This window comes from Aplidium turbinatum, chromosome 13 (assembly GCF_918807975.1).
Source record: "Aplidium turbinatum chromosome 13, kaAplTurb1.1, whole genome shotgun sequence".
Classification (NCBI taxonomy): Eukaryota; Metazoa; Chordata; class Ascidiacea; order Aplousobranchia; family Polyclinidae; genus Aplidium; species Aplidium turbinatum.
Window position 1 is genome coordinate 13,513,161 of NC_137484.1, and position 18,347 is coordinate 13,531,507.

At 38.2% G+C, this 18,347-nt stretch overlaps 1 protein-coding gene across 3 annotated transcripts in view; it reads right to left on the reverse strand.

The window, feature by feature from the left end:
• Positions 1 to 251: 251 nt before the first annotated feature.
• The window catches only part of LOC145782516 (uncharacterized), a 28,891-nt gene continuing 10,795 nt past the window's right edge, over positions 252 to 18,347 (reverse strand). For 2 of the 3 annotated variants that reach the window (XM_082594318.1, XM_082594317.1), the window contains exons 11-15: positions 16,732 to 16,825; positions 16,270 to 16,375; positions 15,692 to 15,724; positions 1,593 to 1,691; positions 252 to 975 (exon numbers count right to left, since the gene is read on the reverse strand). In XM_082594318.1, coding sequence (XP_082450444.1) covers positions 847 to 975; positions 1,593 to 1,691; positions 15,692 to 15,724; positions 16,270 to 16,375; positions 16,732 to 16,825 — 461 coding nt within the window. In that variant the 3' untranslated portion in view covers positions 252 to 846. The remainder of the gene's footprint in view (positions 976 to 1,592; positions 1,692 to 15,691; positions 15,725 to 16,269; positions 16,376 to 16,731; positions 16,826 to 18,347) is intronic. The other variant, XM_082594319.1, reaches the window with a different exon arrangement.

Here is an 18,347-nt window from a genome sequence, read left to right on the forward strand (position 1 = left end):
TCGCTGCTTTCTGTTGTGTTGCATTTGTGATTGCAGTGTAACCTATTGTATCTTGTCAAAATGAGTCTAAAATAGAACATGATAATCAGTTATGGAACATTTTCAATAACTCTCAGCATGTTTTGACGTTATAGATAGAAAGTATCAAAATAGCAACCCTGTCTAGAAGTGTCTACAGGCATTCTTCTAACTGCAAGGCGTGTAGCCAAGGCTAAATAGCCTACTCAAGTGGCTTGAATGTGTTGTTATTTTTACAACAAAGAAAGACTATACAAAAGTTGAAGTTGTATTAAAGTATTGCAGAAAATGAGCTATAGCCGTTGATAGCATAATGTCACAGTGCTACTTGCGTAGACTAACTTAGGCGGTTAAAGTCCATGTATATTTAAATATGATAGCTTATAACATTACAGATGTGACAATAATGTAACAGGTATGCTATATTACCAAAAATAAAGTAAAGCTAAGATCTTTTTTATTACTACCAAACCAAAGCATGAAGCACTTTGACGTCGAAGGAATAGGCTATACAACGTAGGCTAACAATAAGTATTCATGATCAATAGCGTACCGCAGTTAAAAAAGTTAGTTAGTCTACATTTCTTACACTATTGAATAATTGATGTACAATACCACAAAACAATATCACAAACATTTCTTTAATTTTTTTGTGAACTTAAAACAAGGTTAAAATGAACACTGGGGGTATAATTTTCAGATTCATTTTGAAGCTCTTCTGAGCACTCCAATGAGGAATGTTTGATACAGCCTTTAGGAATTTGCTAGAGTTCGCCGGAGAGCATTGATCAAGTGAAAACGGAGAGAAGTAGTGCGACAGATAGCCTATTATGTTTTCATCGTCACCGAGAAAGGATGAGCTCGTGATATCTCCCTGTAAGCAACGTGGGCTCGTATCTTTTTAGCCAGCAATTCTTGCCGCATGGTCTTTACATCTTGTTCCGCTTGGTGGCGTAACTAGAATGAAATAACATTCGTAATAATGAGTTTTGGAACTTGCTGTTTATCATCATTTTTAACAACTTGGTTTATTAGTACCAACAGCTTTGTTTTTGTTTTCAACTACCTTGGGTAAAGGGCTACTCGATGAAAGAAGATCAAAGGCAATTATTGCACTTCGACCATGAGTGAAAACTTTGAACTGCTAGTTGTAACAAGCATGACAGAGTAAATTCTTTAAATCTTTAAAGTGCAAGACCAGGTTTAATGAAATTTTGGGAATCAGAATGAGCTAATAACCTCAATCAGCCTAAGTTTGAGGACAATTCTTGTTTACATAGTTAGATTAGGTTACATGTTTACACCAACAATTGCAGAAAAACAAAATCATATTATACGCAGTCATATTACCATATTACGCAAATAGGGCTGTTGAAAACAGTCTAAAATCGTTTAGCAAAATAATTATTTTTTTGAAAAAAACCATCAATCTCCGAAAAAAAGTTTGATGTTTCTCAACAAAAATCATCATTCCACTTTCAATGCTAATTCTGACATAAACATGGCATGTACTTAACAAAGCTAGTACGGTATCACATGCATGGTGCGTTTAGATGTAAGAATAAACATTTTACTTTGATTTCTCCAGTCAGTTTTATTTTGGCATCTTCTATTCTTCTCCTTAAATTATCCATGTCGTGCTGCAGCCTGGTAGCCAGTATTGTGTTGTTGTTCTGTATTTGAACAATACACGGTATTAGCAATGAAATGTCAAAAAGACAACTATTCATATCAAGTCATTTTATTTGCGCGTGTTTCAATCAAACTACCTTTTCTTTAAAACGATTTATAACAACGACACATACGATTGCAAACAAAGATTAAAATAGCAAAAATGTCACACAGTTTTAGTTGGCAAAACACGTAGCTTACATTTGACGAACAGATTTGGCCTTGAGGTCTTAAAGAATGCAGCTTTTGCAAGCTGATACAGTATTGTCACATAGTTAGAACAAAAAAGGTTATTCTGTTATTGCTACAAATCAATTAAGACTTTTGTTACGTTTGGATAAATATGCAACAGTACAATTAGTGATGAAACCCTATCTAAGGGGTTTGGTAAATTTTATGTGTAGTGATGAAACATTGTTGTTTTCAAAGCGAGCCAGTTGTTGGAGCAGATTACGTTGCTACGATGACTAATTGACAGAGGTGGGCAGTTAACTAGTTACAAAAGTAACTAGTTACTGTAACTAGTTACTTTTTGAGTAACTGTAACGGTAACTTCGTTACTATTTTCCAAAAGTAACGAAACGCGGTAACTAGTTCCTATTTTAGCACTTTTTCAACAGTTACAGTTACAAGTTACTTTTGTATTGAAATTTATGTTTCTAATTGCCGTCCATTATACTCTGCACATGTTTGTGTCATGCTTTATGCGTGTTTGCTACGCGTTGCTCAATAATGCATTCTTCTCGCAGCTGTATCGGAGCAGCACTGCCCATGCACGGCGCTCTTGTTTTGTGATCTTATGGAGCAGAATTGCCATATTGGCAAATTCATCGCCAAAATCCAGAAATCTGACGATTTTTTAAGACGTTTGGCTTCATATTTATGGTTTGGCGATTTGGCTCTTTTTTAGCGCTTTTTGAGAACTGATTTGGTTAAATTAATTGCTTTTGGTGATTGATCAATATGTGACTTTCTATGCAATGTTTAGCAAAAGTGTTTGGCAACACTTGATAGCTCAGTTCATGCTTGTCGTATAGCTGCCAGAGGTGTACAGGAGTCGTATTTTTGGAGTATTTAGGACCCGGAGTCTCGGTGTTACGTTCACTGTTCGCAACCTTATTACATCATTGTTTTCTCGATTCAAAATTGGAAGTCGATGTCTAAGTAACTTCGAGTCATAGCAGGGAAAACAAATTATTTCCTTTGTTTCGAGAATTTAAAGAGAATATAGTTTCGGAAGAGAGTTTTCTTTTTTGTACCAAAGACAGGCAAAACACAACAATACCACAGGGTTGAGCATTACAACAATATAGTTTACATATTTACAAGTAGTTTAACAGTCAAACGTTTTCGGCTTAACTTAAGCCCTCATCAGGAATCTGAAAATATGTATAAATTGTAATAAATTTAAACTTTTTGAAAGTAACTATAACTAACTGACTATAAGCATCAAGAAACACGCAACGATTATAAGCAATAGTGTGGAAAACAGACAAACGGAAAACAAACTACATTAGGAAAAGGCAACTGCGTAACTAGAAAAGAATTTGCACCACAGGGTGCGTGATACATCTAATAAATGTTGAGGAGAATGGATGCGCCTCCCGCAAATAATTGTTTGTTTAAATTTGGATTACAGCGTTTATGTTGAGATTTATGAGTAACTGAAAGTAACTAGTAACTGTAACTAGTAACTGTAACTAGTAACTGTAACTAGTAACTGTAACTAGTAACTGTAACTAGTAACTGTAACTAGTAACTGTAACTAGTAACTGTAACTAGTAACTGTAACTAGTAACTGTAACTAGTAACTGTAACTAGTAACTGTAACTAGTAACTGTAACTAGTAACTGTAACTAGTAACTGTAACTAGTAACTGTAACTAGTAACTGTAACTAGTAACTGTAACTAGTAACTGTAACTAGTAACTGTAACTAGTAACTGTAACTAGTAACTGTAACTAGTAACTGTAACTAGTAACTGTAACTAGTAACTGTAACTAGTAACTGTAACTAGTAACTGTAACTAGTAACTGTAACTAGTAACTGTAACTAGTAACTGTAACTAGTAACTGTAACTAGTAACTGTAACTAGTAACTGTAACTAGTAACTGTAACTAGTAACTGTAACTAGTAACTGTAACTAGTAACTGTAACTAGTAACTGTAACTAGTAACTGTAACTAGTAACTGTAACTAGTAACTGTAACTAGTAACTGTAACTAGTAACTGTAACTAGTAACTGTAACTAGTAACTGTAACTAGTAACTGTAACTAGTAACTGTAACTAGTAACTGTAACTAGTAACTGTAACTAGTAACTGTAACTAGTAACTGTAACTAGTAACTGTAACTAGTAACTGTTGTTCCAGGTAGGCACTTTAACATTACCCACTGGTCGAAGAGGTACGCAATCATGCGTGACATGTTCAATCAATATTTGTGTTTTAGTCACAATTTCGACTTGTTAAAGTGGCTACCATTAAGATCCTTTTTGCACTCAGTTCAGTTGCAGAAGAAAAAATAGCATTAGCAGAGGGTGGGAATCGAACCCACGAAATCGAAATTACTATACTCCTCTGCCCTAACCATTAGGCAACGGTGGTTGTGGTGAAGCATTCAGTTAAATTTCCTTGTATCAAAATTTTTCGATCAGAATATCACGTCACGAGTCACATGACTGAAATCAGCTGAATCGCGAATGAACATGTCACGCATGATTGCGTACCTCTTCGACCAGTGGGTAATGTTAAAGTGCCTACCGTTGTTCCAGACGGTTGTTCGCCTGGTCAAACGTCATGTAGAAACCGTTCGGGTCTACTGAATATTACGTCATGGAAATTCCTAAAACATGAGCCAAAATTGCACCATCGTCCGTAAGACTAGTGTCAAACCTGTTGAAACCGGTTTAAACATTGTGCCTTTGAGTTATCACAAATTTTTCTGATTCATTCTCGAAGTTGTTTGTTGGAAGTCGGTCGCACATTTAACTGGTTTATTTGGTGCTTGCTAACTGGACAAATTCTCCGTCTTTTATCCAAGTAATCTGTATCGTAGTGACAGTTTTGAGGTGTAAGGCGTTGCACCAGCCATTTCGATAGCCGCGGGCTAATTTTACAGAAATACACTGTTTGAAAAGAAGTTCAAGTGTGTGTTTCTTCGGTCATTATATACAGACGAACGGATTCGGGAACTTTATGTTAAAATTTTCCCACGAAGAGATTATGGTTTACCGCTGTGACCATAAAAATAAAAGACGAGTTCTTGTCAGTTGGTAGGTCAAGAAGAAATTATAGCAAGAAAAATAAACGACGAATTTGTTAGCTGGTAGGCCAAGAAGCACTTGAAGGCATAAAAATAAACGACGTGTTTGTTGTCAGCTAGTGCAGAAGAACTAATTAGAAGTACAAGAAATAATAAAAGAAGATTTGTTGGTTGGTAGTCTACACTCTTACAGAAGCAAAGAAAAGTAAAGACATTTCTTCTCAGTTTGGTACAGAAGAAAAATAACTTTGACAATCATTGGCAAGAAAGAAGATTAAAAGACAATCCATCTGTGCTTGTAGATTCAAGTGGAAGAATCCAAGCAAGTTTTGTGGACTTTAGGACTTCATACTCGTACAGCTACGGTATCGTGCATTTAAATTCTTTTTTGTATTTTTACTGTCTTTGCAGTTAAGTTTTTTATAACTACTGTAGCCTAATAATTTTGTGTGTTTGTGTAACTTAATTTTTTTAATTGTTAAATTTAGCCCCAACATTTAATATGTCTACACTCGGTGGCGACAAGGACTCGACCGCCGTAGACTCGACTGAGTTTAAGCCTGATGATGTTCTTTGCGGTCGGGCAGGCCATTCTGGGGAGAGACCCATTAACGATGAGGCTAAGTCAGTTCGAGAGGCCCGGCATCTTAGAAGGGATATTTTGACTCAAATTGGAAAACTTTCTGTAGCCCTAGGTTCTTTGAGTGATAAGCAGGAACTGTTAATTTTTAGATCTAAGTTATCTACTTTAGAAGAGGAATTACGGCATTTCCATGCTCTTTTGACTAAAATCTTTAACTCTGCGATCTTGGCAGAACTTCGTGATAGGGTAGACCCCGAATTTAACTCGTTAAAAAATAACTTTGAACAAAAAGAAAGTGAGTTCTCAGATATGTTGGATGCTGACATACATCCTGAGGATAGAGCCTCAAATGTAAGCACTAGGATGTCTATGACTTCGTCTCGGATAGTGGCACAAATTAACCTGCAGCTAAGACGAGAGGAGCTCCAGATACAAGCTGAGGCCGAAGCGAGAGCTGCTGAGGCTGCCGCGAGAGCTGAGGCCATTCGAGCTGAGGCTGCCGCGAGAGCTGAGGCCGAAGCGAGAGCAGCTGAGGCCGCCGCGAGAGCCGAAGCGAGAGCTGCTGAGTTCGCACTCAAAGACGCTCAGTTGAGGGCTGAACAACGTAAAGAGGTAGTTTTAGCTGAATATCGATCAGAGGTGGGCTCTCGGCGTAGCTCTAAGAAGGGCTCTTCTAGGCATTCCAGAAATGAACATCAATCGCAGTTTAATTTACATAACCTTTTCCAAACGCCCGTTCAACCTGTGAGTGGACCAGGGCAATCCACACGTTTTCCAGCTGTTTCAGGAGGTCTCGGGGCCGCGGCTAAGGGTCTTCCGAATGCTGTAGAGCCAAGGTCTGCGAATTACAACCGAACTCCTCCCCCAGAGCGTACAGGTCACGGGGCCGCCATTAGTAGTAATGCTTTGCCCTCTTCACAGTTTTCTGCGCCGCTAGGTTTTGATCGCCCAGCTACACGTAATTTGGGTGGTTGTGAGAGGCGTATTGCGTCTCCTGATTTTAACGTGTGTAAGGATCGTGATCGGGCTGTGCATGTGACTGAGCCCACTCAGCCCCTTAAGGGATATAGCTTGTCTTCTCCCGCTAAATCGAGTTCTCAACAGCAGGATTGCTTTTTTGAATACCAAAATAGTAGGACGTTTTTCGATAAGGCGGCCTTGATTGGTTACGATGGTAATAATATGCCATTTATCTTCTTTAAAAATCGTGTTACGGCCTTAATGGCAGCTTCGCCCTTTAAGGGGACTCGTTTAACTTTGTTACAAGCAGCTTGTGTTAGAACAGCTGCGCAAACGATTGCTAATTTGGTTTCTGACACCCCTGGCTTGTCAGAGGAAGACAGGATAGAAATGTCGTTAGCTCGCTTATCCCAGCGTTTTGGGGTTCGTGGAGGTCTTTTTGCAGAACCGGAAATTAGAAAGTATCGCTATGGTAGCAAATTGACTTCGACCTCTTCCAGTGATCTGAAAGAGTTTAAAGATGAATTATCGCAGTGTTTGCTTTACGCGCAAGCTTATGGTCAGCGTGACAAATTGGAAGGACGTTTTGTTTTGGATTTGGCTAAGCGACTCCCGTTTGACGCTAAGCAGCGTTATCTTGACTTTTTAGGTGATCAGTATGGTGGCACTGATGAGCCTACTTTTCAGAGTTTGTTTGAATTTGTAGTACGGGAGGAAACGCGCAAGTCGACTGATTTTAGCATTATGCTAATGGGCGATTCTGGTGAGTCGCAGCATTTTAAAAAGTTTGGCAAAGGAAAATTGCCTTCATGTCCGGTTAGGCAGACGTCCGTGAAACCCCACGATGATGTGATGTCAGGGAGTTCGCAGTACTCGACTGTTGTTGGCGCACCGCGCGGTGGTGAAGCCAGACGTAAAAACCTACCGGCATGCATTTGTTGTTCGTCACGTGGTCAAGTTGAATATCATTTTTTGTCTAATTGTAAAGAGTTTTTGCGCTTGACACCTAAAGATCGGAGAGATGTCATTGTGAAAGCTGGCAAATGCTTGAATTGTTTGCGCCAGCATATGGTTAGGGATTGCGTTCATGCAAATAACTGTCGTAAGTGTGGGCCTAACAACGATAGGAAACACTATTTTCTTCTGCATGATTTTTATGTGACGTCACGTGATTCTCTGGATTCGGTTGGGAAAGATGATGCTCGTGCCAGAGTTCCTGTGCGTAATGTTAAGATTGGAAATGTTAAAGCAGCCTTTAACCGCGTTACTGCTGCTCGTGTTTTGAATCCAATGACTGGCAAATCGAAGTTGGTGTATTGTCAGCATGATCCTGGTTCGCAGTTGACGTTTGTTTCGAGTGACTTGGTGTGTGAACTTGATCTTAAACCGTACGATAAAGCGTCGTTTAAAATGGATACCCTGGCTGGTCAGAAAGCTACTTGTGCTGACCTTGTCAAACTCAACATCCAGTCGTTAGAGACAGATGAACTGTTTTGTGATATAACTTCGGTGGTTAACCCAGCTTGGGCTGATGATGTTAAAACTTTACCGCATAAACAAGATTTAAATGGTTTCCGTCATTTTCATGACGTGAATATGTTTCATTTGAATGATTGTAGTACTGTAGATGTACTGATTGGCAACGACAACGCTTATTTGATGTGGGCAAAAGAAGAACGTGTTGGTGAAAATCGTAGTGAACCGCATGCTTTACTCACTCCTCTCGGTTGGTTGGCTTGTGGTGGTAAGTCACCCTTAGATGAAAGCGTTGCTAAAGTGTGCAGAGTGCAGACGTCTTCAGAGTCGGATGTCATCTCTGGCTTTCAGCGTAAAATTGAGTCTCGTGATATGGAAATAGCAGACCTGAATAAAGTCATTCAGGATTTGACTTTGCAAAATGAAACCTGTGAATTGTCTCGCAATGATATTTTGGCTAGAGAACTTGTCGAACCGAATATTGAGTTGAAAGATGGTCGATTTGAGATACCTGTTCCGTTGAAGGAAGATATTGATCTACCTAACAATTTTGTGTTGGCGTCAGATAGAGCTGCTGCTTTAAGAAAGAAAGCTTTAAAACAACCTGAACTTCGTGATTTCCTTACTGACACCATGAAAGATCTTAAATCAAATGGCTATATTGAGCGTACTGGTGAAGCAGGAAATGTCAAGGGATTTGAATGGTATTTACCGTACTTTGTTACGTCACAATTAAAAAAGCGCATTGTTTACGATGGCAAGTCTGAATTCCGAGGAACTTGTGTTAATGATGTAATGTTTTCGGGTCCTGACTTGTTAAACCCTCTGGTAGATGTATTGGCTAGATTTCGGCTTGGTAGATTTGGTCTCATGGCTGATGTGACTAAATGCTTCTTTCAAATAAAGTTACCTGAGTCGCAAAGGGATTTGTTTCGTATATTGTGGTTTGAAGATGATGACCTTGAAAATGGTAGGATGGTACCATTTCGTTTTTGTGTACACCCTTGGGGAATAAAGAGTAGCCCGTATATCGCTTGCTTGGCTATAAAGAAAATGATCGAGCAGAATCCCAGCAGTGCTGGTGAATTGACTCTCTGCAATATTGCAAATAATATGTACATGGATGATTTTATATTTTCGGCTGATAGCTTAGAGGAAGCTCAGCAAATCACTCATGAATCAATTGCTTTGTTTGATAGCCGTGGGTTTAAACTTGGTAAGTGGAGTGCTAACAAGGAGGCTATGATTGTCTTGTCAAATTTGGATAATGAGATGCTTTCACCTTTGATTCGTGACATTGACTTTCAGACTGAAAATATGACTTTGCCATCAGCGAAGACATTGGGTTGTGTGTGGCAAACCGAGTCTGACGAGATGCGTATCGCATGTTCCTTAAAGCCCTTAGCTAAACACACGCGCCGAAGTATGCTCAGTCAGCTTGGACAAAATTTTGATCCGCTAGGCTTTGGAGCGCCATTTTTTCTAAAAGCACGCCTTATACTTCAGCAATTGGCGATAGACAAGTTTGATTGGGACACCGAGGTCCCTGATAGCTTTGTTAAAGAGTGGGAGTCGTGGCTTCGCTCTTTGGACCTGCTTAAGGATTTTTCGTTACCGAGATGGTATTTTGCAAACTCTGGTGTGTGCAGTCCGGATGATATTGTTTCATATCAATTGCATGGGTTTAGTGATGCTTCGGCGCAAGGTGGCGCCTGGGAGGCAATGGTTAAACAATTTAAAATCGCATTTTTTCACATTTTGGACTTTTCAATTCGTAAGCCCAATTATATTGAACTGCTTACGTACACAGGCAGTGCCGTTCGGATCGTGAATGAACGCCCTTTGGTACCTTTGAGTGACGACCCTAGGGATTTTACTGTCATCACCCCTGCCTCACTTTTGACCCCATACTTAGACCCATACTGTGCTGTTGGGCAACCACATGATCGTGACCAATTAAGAAGGGATTATCGGTTCAATTTGTCACTTTCTCAGCAGTTTTGGAGTAAATGGATCGATTTTTACTTGCCAGGTCTTCAGGGCCGGAAAAAATGGCTGAAAATGGCCGAGAATTTGGAGCCTGGTCAACTTGTAGTGGTAGGTTCTCTCCAGGACATTGGTAAACGTGGGAAGTATCAACTTGGGAGGGTGCATGAGGTAGTTCCACAAATTAGGAAAGGGAAGCCTGTGGTTCGTAGAGCTAAAGTTGCCGTCTGCAACTATGATGAGAGTACGGGGAAAGTGAAAGTAGACTATGTGTTGAGGGATATTTCGTGCCTCGCCCCCGTAAAGAACACCTAAGTGTTAGGGTTTGAGCCTGGTTTTGTCTGCGGTGGCCGACACTTGTCTGAGCCCAGAACAGTCGGTTATTATCGCAACCATTGTATATAGCATCATTTTTTGCGTGTACCTACTACCTATGGTACCAATTTCATGTATCGTCGTGTTTATTCTTATTGCTGTTCATTCTTTGCATGCCCTTTGTATTTGCGTATTAACTTAAACGTGAGTGATTCAAACAATTTGTGTATCATGTGTTTTTATTCATTGGCTCACAATTGTCGTCAATTCTTTTTTAGTTATGCCATGTCAGATTGTCATAAGTAGGGGCCGCTATGTTCCAGACGGTTGTTCGCCTGGTCAAACGTCATGTAGAAACCGTTCGGGTCTACTGAATATTACGTCATGGAAATTCCTAAAACATGAGCCAAAATTGCACCATCGTCCGTAAGACTCGTGTCAAACCTGTTGAAACCGGTTTAAACATTGTGCCTTTGAGTTATCACAAATTTTTCTGATTCATTCTCGAAGTTGTTTGTTGGAAGTCGGTCGCACATTTAACTGGTTTATTTGGTGCGTGCTAACTGGACACATTCTCCGTCTTTTATCCAAGTAATCTGTATCGTAGTGACAGTTTTGAGGTGTAAGGCGTTGCACCAGCCATTTCGATAGCCGCGGGCTAATTTTACAGAAATACACTGTTTGAAAAGAAGTTCAAGTGTGTGTTTCTTCGGTCATTATATTCAGACGAACGGATTCGGGAACTTTATGTTAAAATTTTCCCACGAAGAGATTATGGTTTACCGCTGTGACCAACTGTAACTAGTAACTGTAACTAGTAACTGTAACTAGTAACTGTAACTAGTAACTGTAACTAGTAACTGTAACTAGTAACTGTAACTAGTAACTGTAACTAGTAACTGTAACTAGTAACTGTAACTAGTAACTGTAACTAGTAACTGTAACTAGTAACTGTAACTAGTAACTGTAACTAGTAACTGTAACTAGTAACTGTAACTAGTAACTGTAACTAGTAACTGTAACTAGTAACTGTAACTAGTAACTGTAACTAGTAACTGTAACTAGTAACTGTAACTAGTAACTGTAACTAGTAACTGTAACTAGTAACTGTAACTAGTAACTGTAACTAGTAACTGTAACTAGTAACTGTAACTAGTAACTGTAACTAGTAACTGTAACTAGTAACTGTAACTAGTAACTGTAACTAGTAACTGTAACTAGTAACTGTAACTAGTAACTGTAACTAGTAACTGTAACTAGTAACTGTAACTAGTAACTGTAACTAGTAACTGTAACTAGTAACTGTAACTAGTAACTGTAACTAGTAACTGTAACTAGTAACTGTAACTAGTAACTGTAACTAGTAACTGTAACTAGTAACTGTAACTAGTAACTGTAACTAGTAACTGTAACTAGTAACTGTAACTAGTAACTGTAACTAGTAACTGTAACTAGTAACTGTAACTAGTAACTGTAACTAGTAACTGTAACTAGTAACTGTAACTAGTAACTGTAACTAGTAACTGTAACTAGTAACTGTAACTAGTAACTGTAACTAGTAACTGTAACTAGTAACTGTAACTAGTAACTGTAACTAGTAACTGTAACTAGTAACTGTAACTAGTAACTGTAACTAGTAACTGTAACTAGTAACTGTAACTAGTAACTGTAACTAGTAACTGTAACTAGTAACTGTAACTAGTAACTGTAACTAGTAACTGTAACTAGTAACTGTAACTAGTAACTGTAACTAGTAACTGTAACTAGTAACTGTAACTAGTAACTGTAACTAGTAACTGTAACTAGTAACTGTAACTAGTAACTGTAACTAGTAACTGTAACTAGTAACTGTAACTAGTAACTGTAACTAGTAACTGTAACTAGTAACTGTAACTAGTAACTGTAACTAGTAACTGTAACTAGTAACTGTAACTAGTAACTGTAACTAGTAACTGTAACTAGTAACTGTAACTAGTAACTGTAACTAGTAACTGTAACTAGTAACTGTAACTAGTAACTGTAACTAGTAACTGTAACTAGTAACTGTAACTAGTAACTGTAACTAGTAACTGTAACTAGTAACTGTAACTAGTAACTGTAACTAGTAACTGTAACTAGTAACTGTAACTAGTAACTGTAACTAGTAACTGTAACTAGTAACTGTAACTAGTAACTGTAACTAGTAACTGTAACTAGTAACTGTAACTAGTAACTGTAACTAGTAACTGTAACTAGTAACTGTAACTAGTAACTGTAACTAGTAACTGTAACTAGTAACTGTAACTAGTAACTGTAACTAGTTACATTTTTGAAATCGGTAACTGTAACGGTAACTCAGTTACTATTTTGGCCAAGTAACTGTAACTGTAACTCAGTTACTTTTGAAAGTAACTTTGCCCACCTCTGCTAATTGACTATTAGGGTGCCACAGGCGCCCCTCAAAAATTAAAATTTCGTCCGATACACTTGAACTTTTTTTTATATGTGACACTTGGTAAAAAAAGCATATGTGAGAAATTTTAATAAGTTTTGATAAAATTTGGACGTGCAGATTAAGTTTAAAGTTTTTAAAGGTAAATTTGCACAATTTCAATAGTAAAATCCTCTCTAGATCATCAAAACTCAGACATTTCTTCTCAGTTACGGAGTATTTGAACTTCGAACACTTTCTGGTGAACTTACTTACTAATTTACAATCGTACAGACCATGTGTCAATTGTATATGTTCAACAATTTATGAAAAATGCGTAAAAATATGAGGTTTCATGCATTATAAAAAAGGATCCATGTAAAGAAAATGCCTATTGAGATGAAATGTTGGGTCCACTGCTGCTTTCTATTTTGAGTTCTTCCCAAACATGCGTCAGTATTATCTCCCCAATATGATGCCTGCATGCTGCCCAAAGTAGGCCTTTTCCAAGATGATCTTGTATTTGGATACAGGCCGCAGTTTTGTGGCCCGTATTGCTACTTGTGGTGTCAAACACCATTGCAGCAAGACATGCAGTAGGCCTACAGTTCCAATTGTTTAACAATTCCATGCTTGCATTGGCTATTTGCTTTCCTTTTGGATCGGATGTTTGTGCAGGCAAATAAGGAACACCAAGCAGTTTTGAGCCTCCAATACCTGATAGTAATATTGGAAGCCTATCAACTTGCTTATTAGGGTTTGTTAGTGACTCCATCATTTTACCATCCCAATGAATGGTTCCAACTTCAGGAGGTACCCAACCTTTTTTAACCGCTTCAGAAATATTGAAAATCGTTTCAACTCTATACCTTTGAGCCGTCATGTAGTTTAAGTTTACGCGAATAGTTTCACCAGAACAACTCTTGATTAACGAGTGTAGTGTTGCAGATAATGCAATTGGTGTTATTCTGTTTCGTAAACTTGTGGCCACTAAACCAGGTGATCGTAAAATGTCGTGTGGTACAAATATTGCGGTACCGGTTTTTACAACTCGACGGTGACTCCTTTTACTTCCTGTGGATGTAGAAGGCTCGGCAGTGTAAACTGCAGTCACTTCATCACTGGTATCATCGCTAGAAGAAAGCGAAATGTTACTTTTGCTGCTGGATTCAGCCTCTTGCCGTTTTATTTCTTTTTCTTTCCTTTGCACTTCTGCTTCTTTTCTAGAATGTTTTCGTTTCAACGTTTTACGCAAAGCATTGTCTCTCCCTGCCATTGACGCCTCTCTGGTAGTTTGCATGCTCCACAATAATTCTTTATCTTCCTCAATTGACATCTTCTTCATTACATCGCGAGGCCAGGTCAAGGAAAGGTCAATTGAAGTTTCTTTTTAAATTCCTTAATCCTTTCCGATTGCTTTCCATCACTCCTATGGAAGCATTCGATCTGAATTTTGAAGATAAGACTCATTTCATCTCGAAAAGATTGAATTTTTTGAGCCGTTTTTTTGGATGAATTGTTGGAATATTAGCTTTGTAGTAAAACGTTAAGATGTCCTTCACTGTCTCGTTTGCTGCATCTACTGATATTTGGATTTTCCTTTTCGTGGGATTTTGAGATTCAAGCTCCTGCTTAAAGGCAAGAAAGCTAAAATCACTTGATGATAAGTTGGCAGTTTACTTCCCTTGATTTTCTGATCATCTTTCGTTGGAATAGTAGAAAGAAGAAGATACTGTTTCTCAGCATTCTGAGACTGGCTGTTCATTATTGTAATACTAACCAGACCGATTTGTAAAAGCACTACCGTATTAATTATCATTAGTAGAATAACCTAAAAAACAATACAACCATAGGTTTTGCAACATTATTAGCCTTTCCTGCAAGAAGCGAAGGTAACATAACCCTTTCTTACAGTAGGCTACCTGCCTTTCACAGTCACAACTTGCATGGGTTTAATACTAAGTTTTCCTGGGCGCTGCAACACTGATTCAACAGAAAAAGAAATACTAAAGCCATTATTCCAAGACCCTGAGTGAGGTCAAGCCAGCTATGTTGATTCAATGTTGCAAGATGGTGAATCAATGTAACAGGCGCGGAGCTGTCATGCTTGACCTCAATTGAGATCTTCACATACTGGCACTGGTCTCCTAACCTAATTCTTGAATTTACCTTGTTTCAATGTTGAGAAAGAGATGAGAAATAGCAAAAAAATTGATGTTCAAACTAGGGAAATCCCCTAATTTTACTGTATTTCAGTTTAGACTTTCGTTTTCAATCTGCACATCCAATTTTTGTCCAATCTCAATCAAACTTTGCAAAGTGCCTTAATATGTGAAATGTCACACCAGAAAAAAAGTTCAGGTGATTTCGGCCACATGAGGGCGCCTGTGGCACTCTATTGACTATGCAAAAATATATCTTATAGCTTACCAAACGATACTATCCCTATTTGCCGAGGTCTCAGGTCCTACTTCTAAATACAATATGGCGTTATTATAGTACAATCAAAAATAGCGTTAAATTAATAATTTTTTCTGAAATTTTTTTTAATCGTTGAAATCCGTAACAGTGAAACTAGACAGCAAATCATCTTTTTTTATTTATTTTCTATTTGAGAAGCCAGCGTAAGTAAAGAACAGAGTTTGTTTCGATTTCCATTTCCATTTATAAAAAAATAGCCGACGCAATGGCTACCTAGGATTAAGCAGGAGCTTGAATCAATGAAAGTTGTTTCTGGTGCGATTCTGATCATCACAAAAACTAAGGGCAACGTGGTGTGTTTTTATTATTGCTTAAACATTGAAATATAGCCTAAGGATACAAATTTATACTGCATAAAAAGCACATTTTTTTCTTAATCGTTAGTACTGAAAAAACGTAATTTAGAAAACACCACTCCATATAACAACACCTTTATTAGTCGTCGATCTATTACGCTCACTACGATTTAGCCAATAATCTGCAGGTTAGTTCTGCAACGGGTTAGTTTTGATCAATGACTCTGCAGTTACCTTTCTTAGCGACCGAAGACTCTTTTTTCTACCCTAAAAGTTTTATCAGATTTACGAAGTTAAAAACGTAAAAAAAACGTTGTAACTAACTGGCAGACAACCAACACAACATCACTGAGATCGAGCAACATATCCAGAGAACGTAGACGTCGCTATAAATAGCACCTGGACTGGAAGCCAAACGCTAGGCCTCATCTTGGACTGCAAACAGGGTTGCCATATTGACGTTTTTTAAAAGTTTTTTTTAATTTTTTCAGCATTGTAAATAGTTAAAAAAAACTCTGTTTTATCAATGGGCAGTAGCCTATCTACAAACATCATGTTTGAAAAGGTAACTTTTTCCGGATCTTGATAATGCTTTTCATAATATTGCATTTTGTCAACAGCATGATTTCTACCAAAACCTAAGGTGTTACGTTGTAAGCGTTGGCGTTAAAACCACCAATATGGCAATATTGTTTGCCGTCCAAGATGAGGCCTAGCGTTTGGCTTCCAGTCCAGGTGCTATTAATATTATAGCGACGTCCACGCAGAGAACATAACCGTTGATTTTTTGACTGCTGAGACAAATCACTCACTTTATTAGACGGCGGTGGAACTACAGGAGGAAGGATGGGCACAAACTTTTTAAAGTCCCCCGCAGGCTTCACTCCTTCCATTGCTGACACAAGCTGTCGATGAGAACTGCAATTCATAGAAAAAAGAGTGTGGCGTTGACCATGTGACATACAAAGCAGGCTACTAAAAGGCTAAACCAAATCAGGATATTCGAATACCTCGCATCACTAGTACACTATTGTAATGCACAAAATTTTGCTGAGGATTTCTCAAGAATTTGTAAGTGTATAATAATCACATCATCTGATAAAAACCGCAAGACTTTGTCAAATCGCTCACACGAACAAGTCGCTTGGAATTAACCACACTTATCTCAAGACCAACGGAGAACTGTCGTCAGGGTATAAGACAAAAACATAGCACAATGGGCATCAAAACATCGCTCGAAAAGCAAGACCAAGAACTAAAACATCACCGTTTACCTGTCCACTTCAGCTTGCAGTCGTCGACAAATATCTTCCAATGGAAGGGTTCTCTTTTTTTCTTCAAAAAACTTCTTCTTCCACATGTCACGCACTGCGATACATTATGGACACAATTTAATCAGAGTTGAAAAATGTATTTTTATTTGAAATAAAAAGAAAGAGAAATGATACCCCTTTTCAGTATCACGCGAAAAGTGTCAATGTGTGTATAATTCGATTGCATGTAATTGAAACGCTTTCGAAGCAAATTCAAAATGAGAACCATATTACTTCTAGCTTTACTAAGTTTTATTTAGAGGCCGATAAAGCTAACAATGGCTGATTATCATCAGAGCATATTGGCACTGTTGACGATTTATAACTTGTTCATAAGGTTTGCTTATGTGTGTCGAAAAGCAAGTTGCATTCGTACAAGGATATTGCTTTATACCAACCCTAAGATATGTTGAAAAAACGAAAAACACCTGACTTTGATGTCTTGATAATTGTAAAAAATTGCGGACATAACGACGGTGTATCATTGACAGTCGCACAAAAGAAATCTTGATATGAATAGATCGGCAGCGAATCGAATTTCATATCTTAATGTTTCCACTGACCGTGGCATGTACAAGCGCGTGCTACAACTCTTCTCTTATTCTGTTTCCTTTCCGAGTTTTTCACAAACAAAAGACGCAAAATCAGTTCGTAGGTCGTGGGTAGTCCAACTTTAATAGACGACGCAACCCTCGATTGAAGGGCATTGGCATGGAACTGGTAGTAAGTGTACAACACGAAAGTGGTCGCGTTTCGTTGGCCAGAGAGGTTTGTATGTTATTACAATCAACAAATCTACAAGCTGTTCAAAAAGACGAAGCACAATGGCAATTTTTGAAAGTCTTTCTTACAAACTTATAAATAACTTTGAAACTTATCACAACCGGTACAAGAACTGAACATCAGCACCCTATAGACTCATCAGCACCCTTTAGACCAGTGGTTCCCAACCTGGGGTCCGCGCACCCCTTGGGGGTCCGTGATTACGTTGATAAATTTTGAAAAAAAAAAAAACGAAAAGCGATCTTTTTACTTTCTTTTCTCTCATTAAATTTGCTTACGTCGAAAAAGTTTTCGGCATGGCACTTTGAGTCACCTTAATATTTAAATACTGCTGACATTTCTTGAACAATTCATTCATTTTCTTATTTGAGCAACTCTTTAATCTGATATTTGCCGCAGGAGTCATAGCTGCAATGCAATATGACACAGTGCAGTAGTTGAGTAGCAAAATTATTACAATAGTCAATAGTATGTTAATTGACTCAGGCAAAATTTAGGTAGGGGTCCGCAGAATTAATAATTTGTCTATGGGGGTCCGTGACAACAAAAAGGTTGGGAACCACTGCTTTAGACTCATCAGCACCCTATAGACTCAGCAAAATTAACATAACGTTTGCGTTCCATAAGAAACAATTTTTTCATATTTTACATTGTCGAGACGCAAAAGTTTTTTTTTTTCATTTTACAAGTGCTTCTTTTGAACGAATACAATCACACACGCCTTGCGGTGAAAGCCACATCCTTTTCACATTGATGGACCGTTTGTACAAGTTATTATAGCTATTCCATTAGAA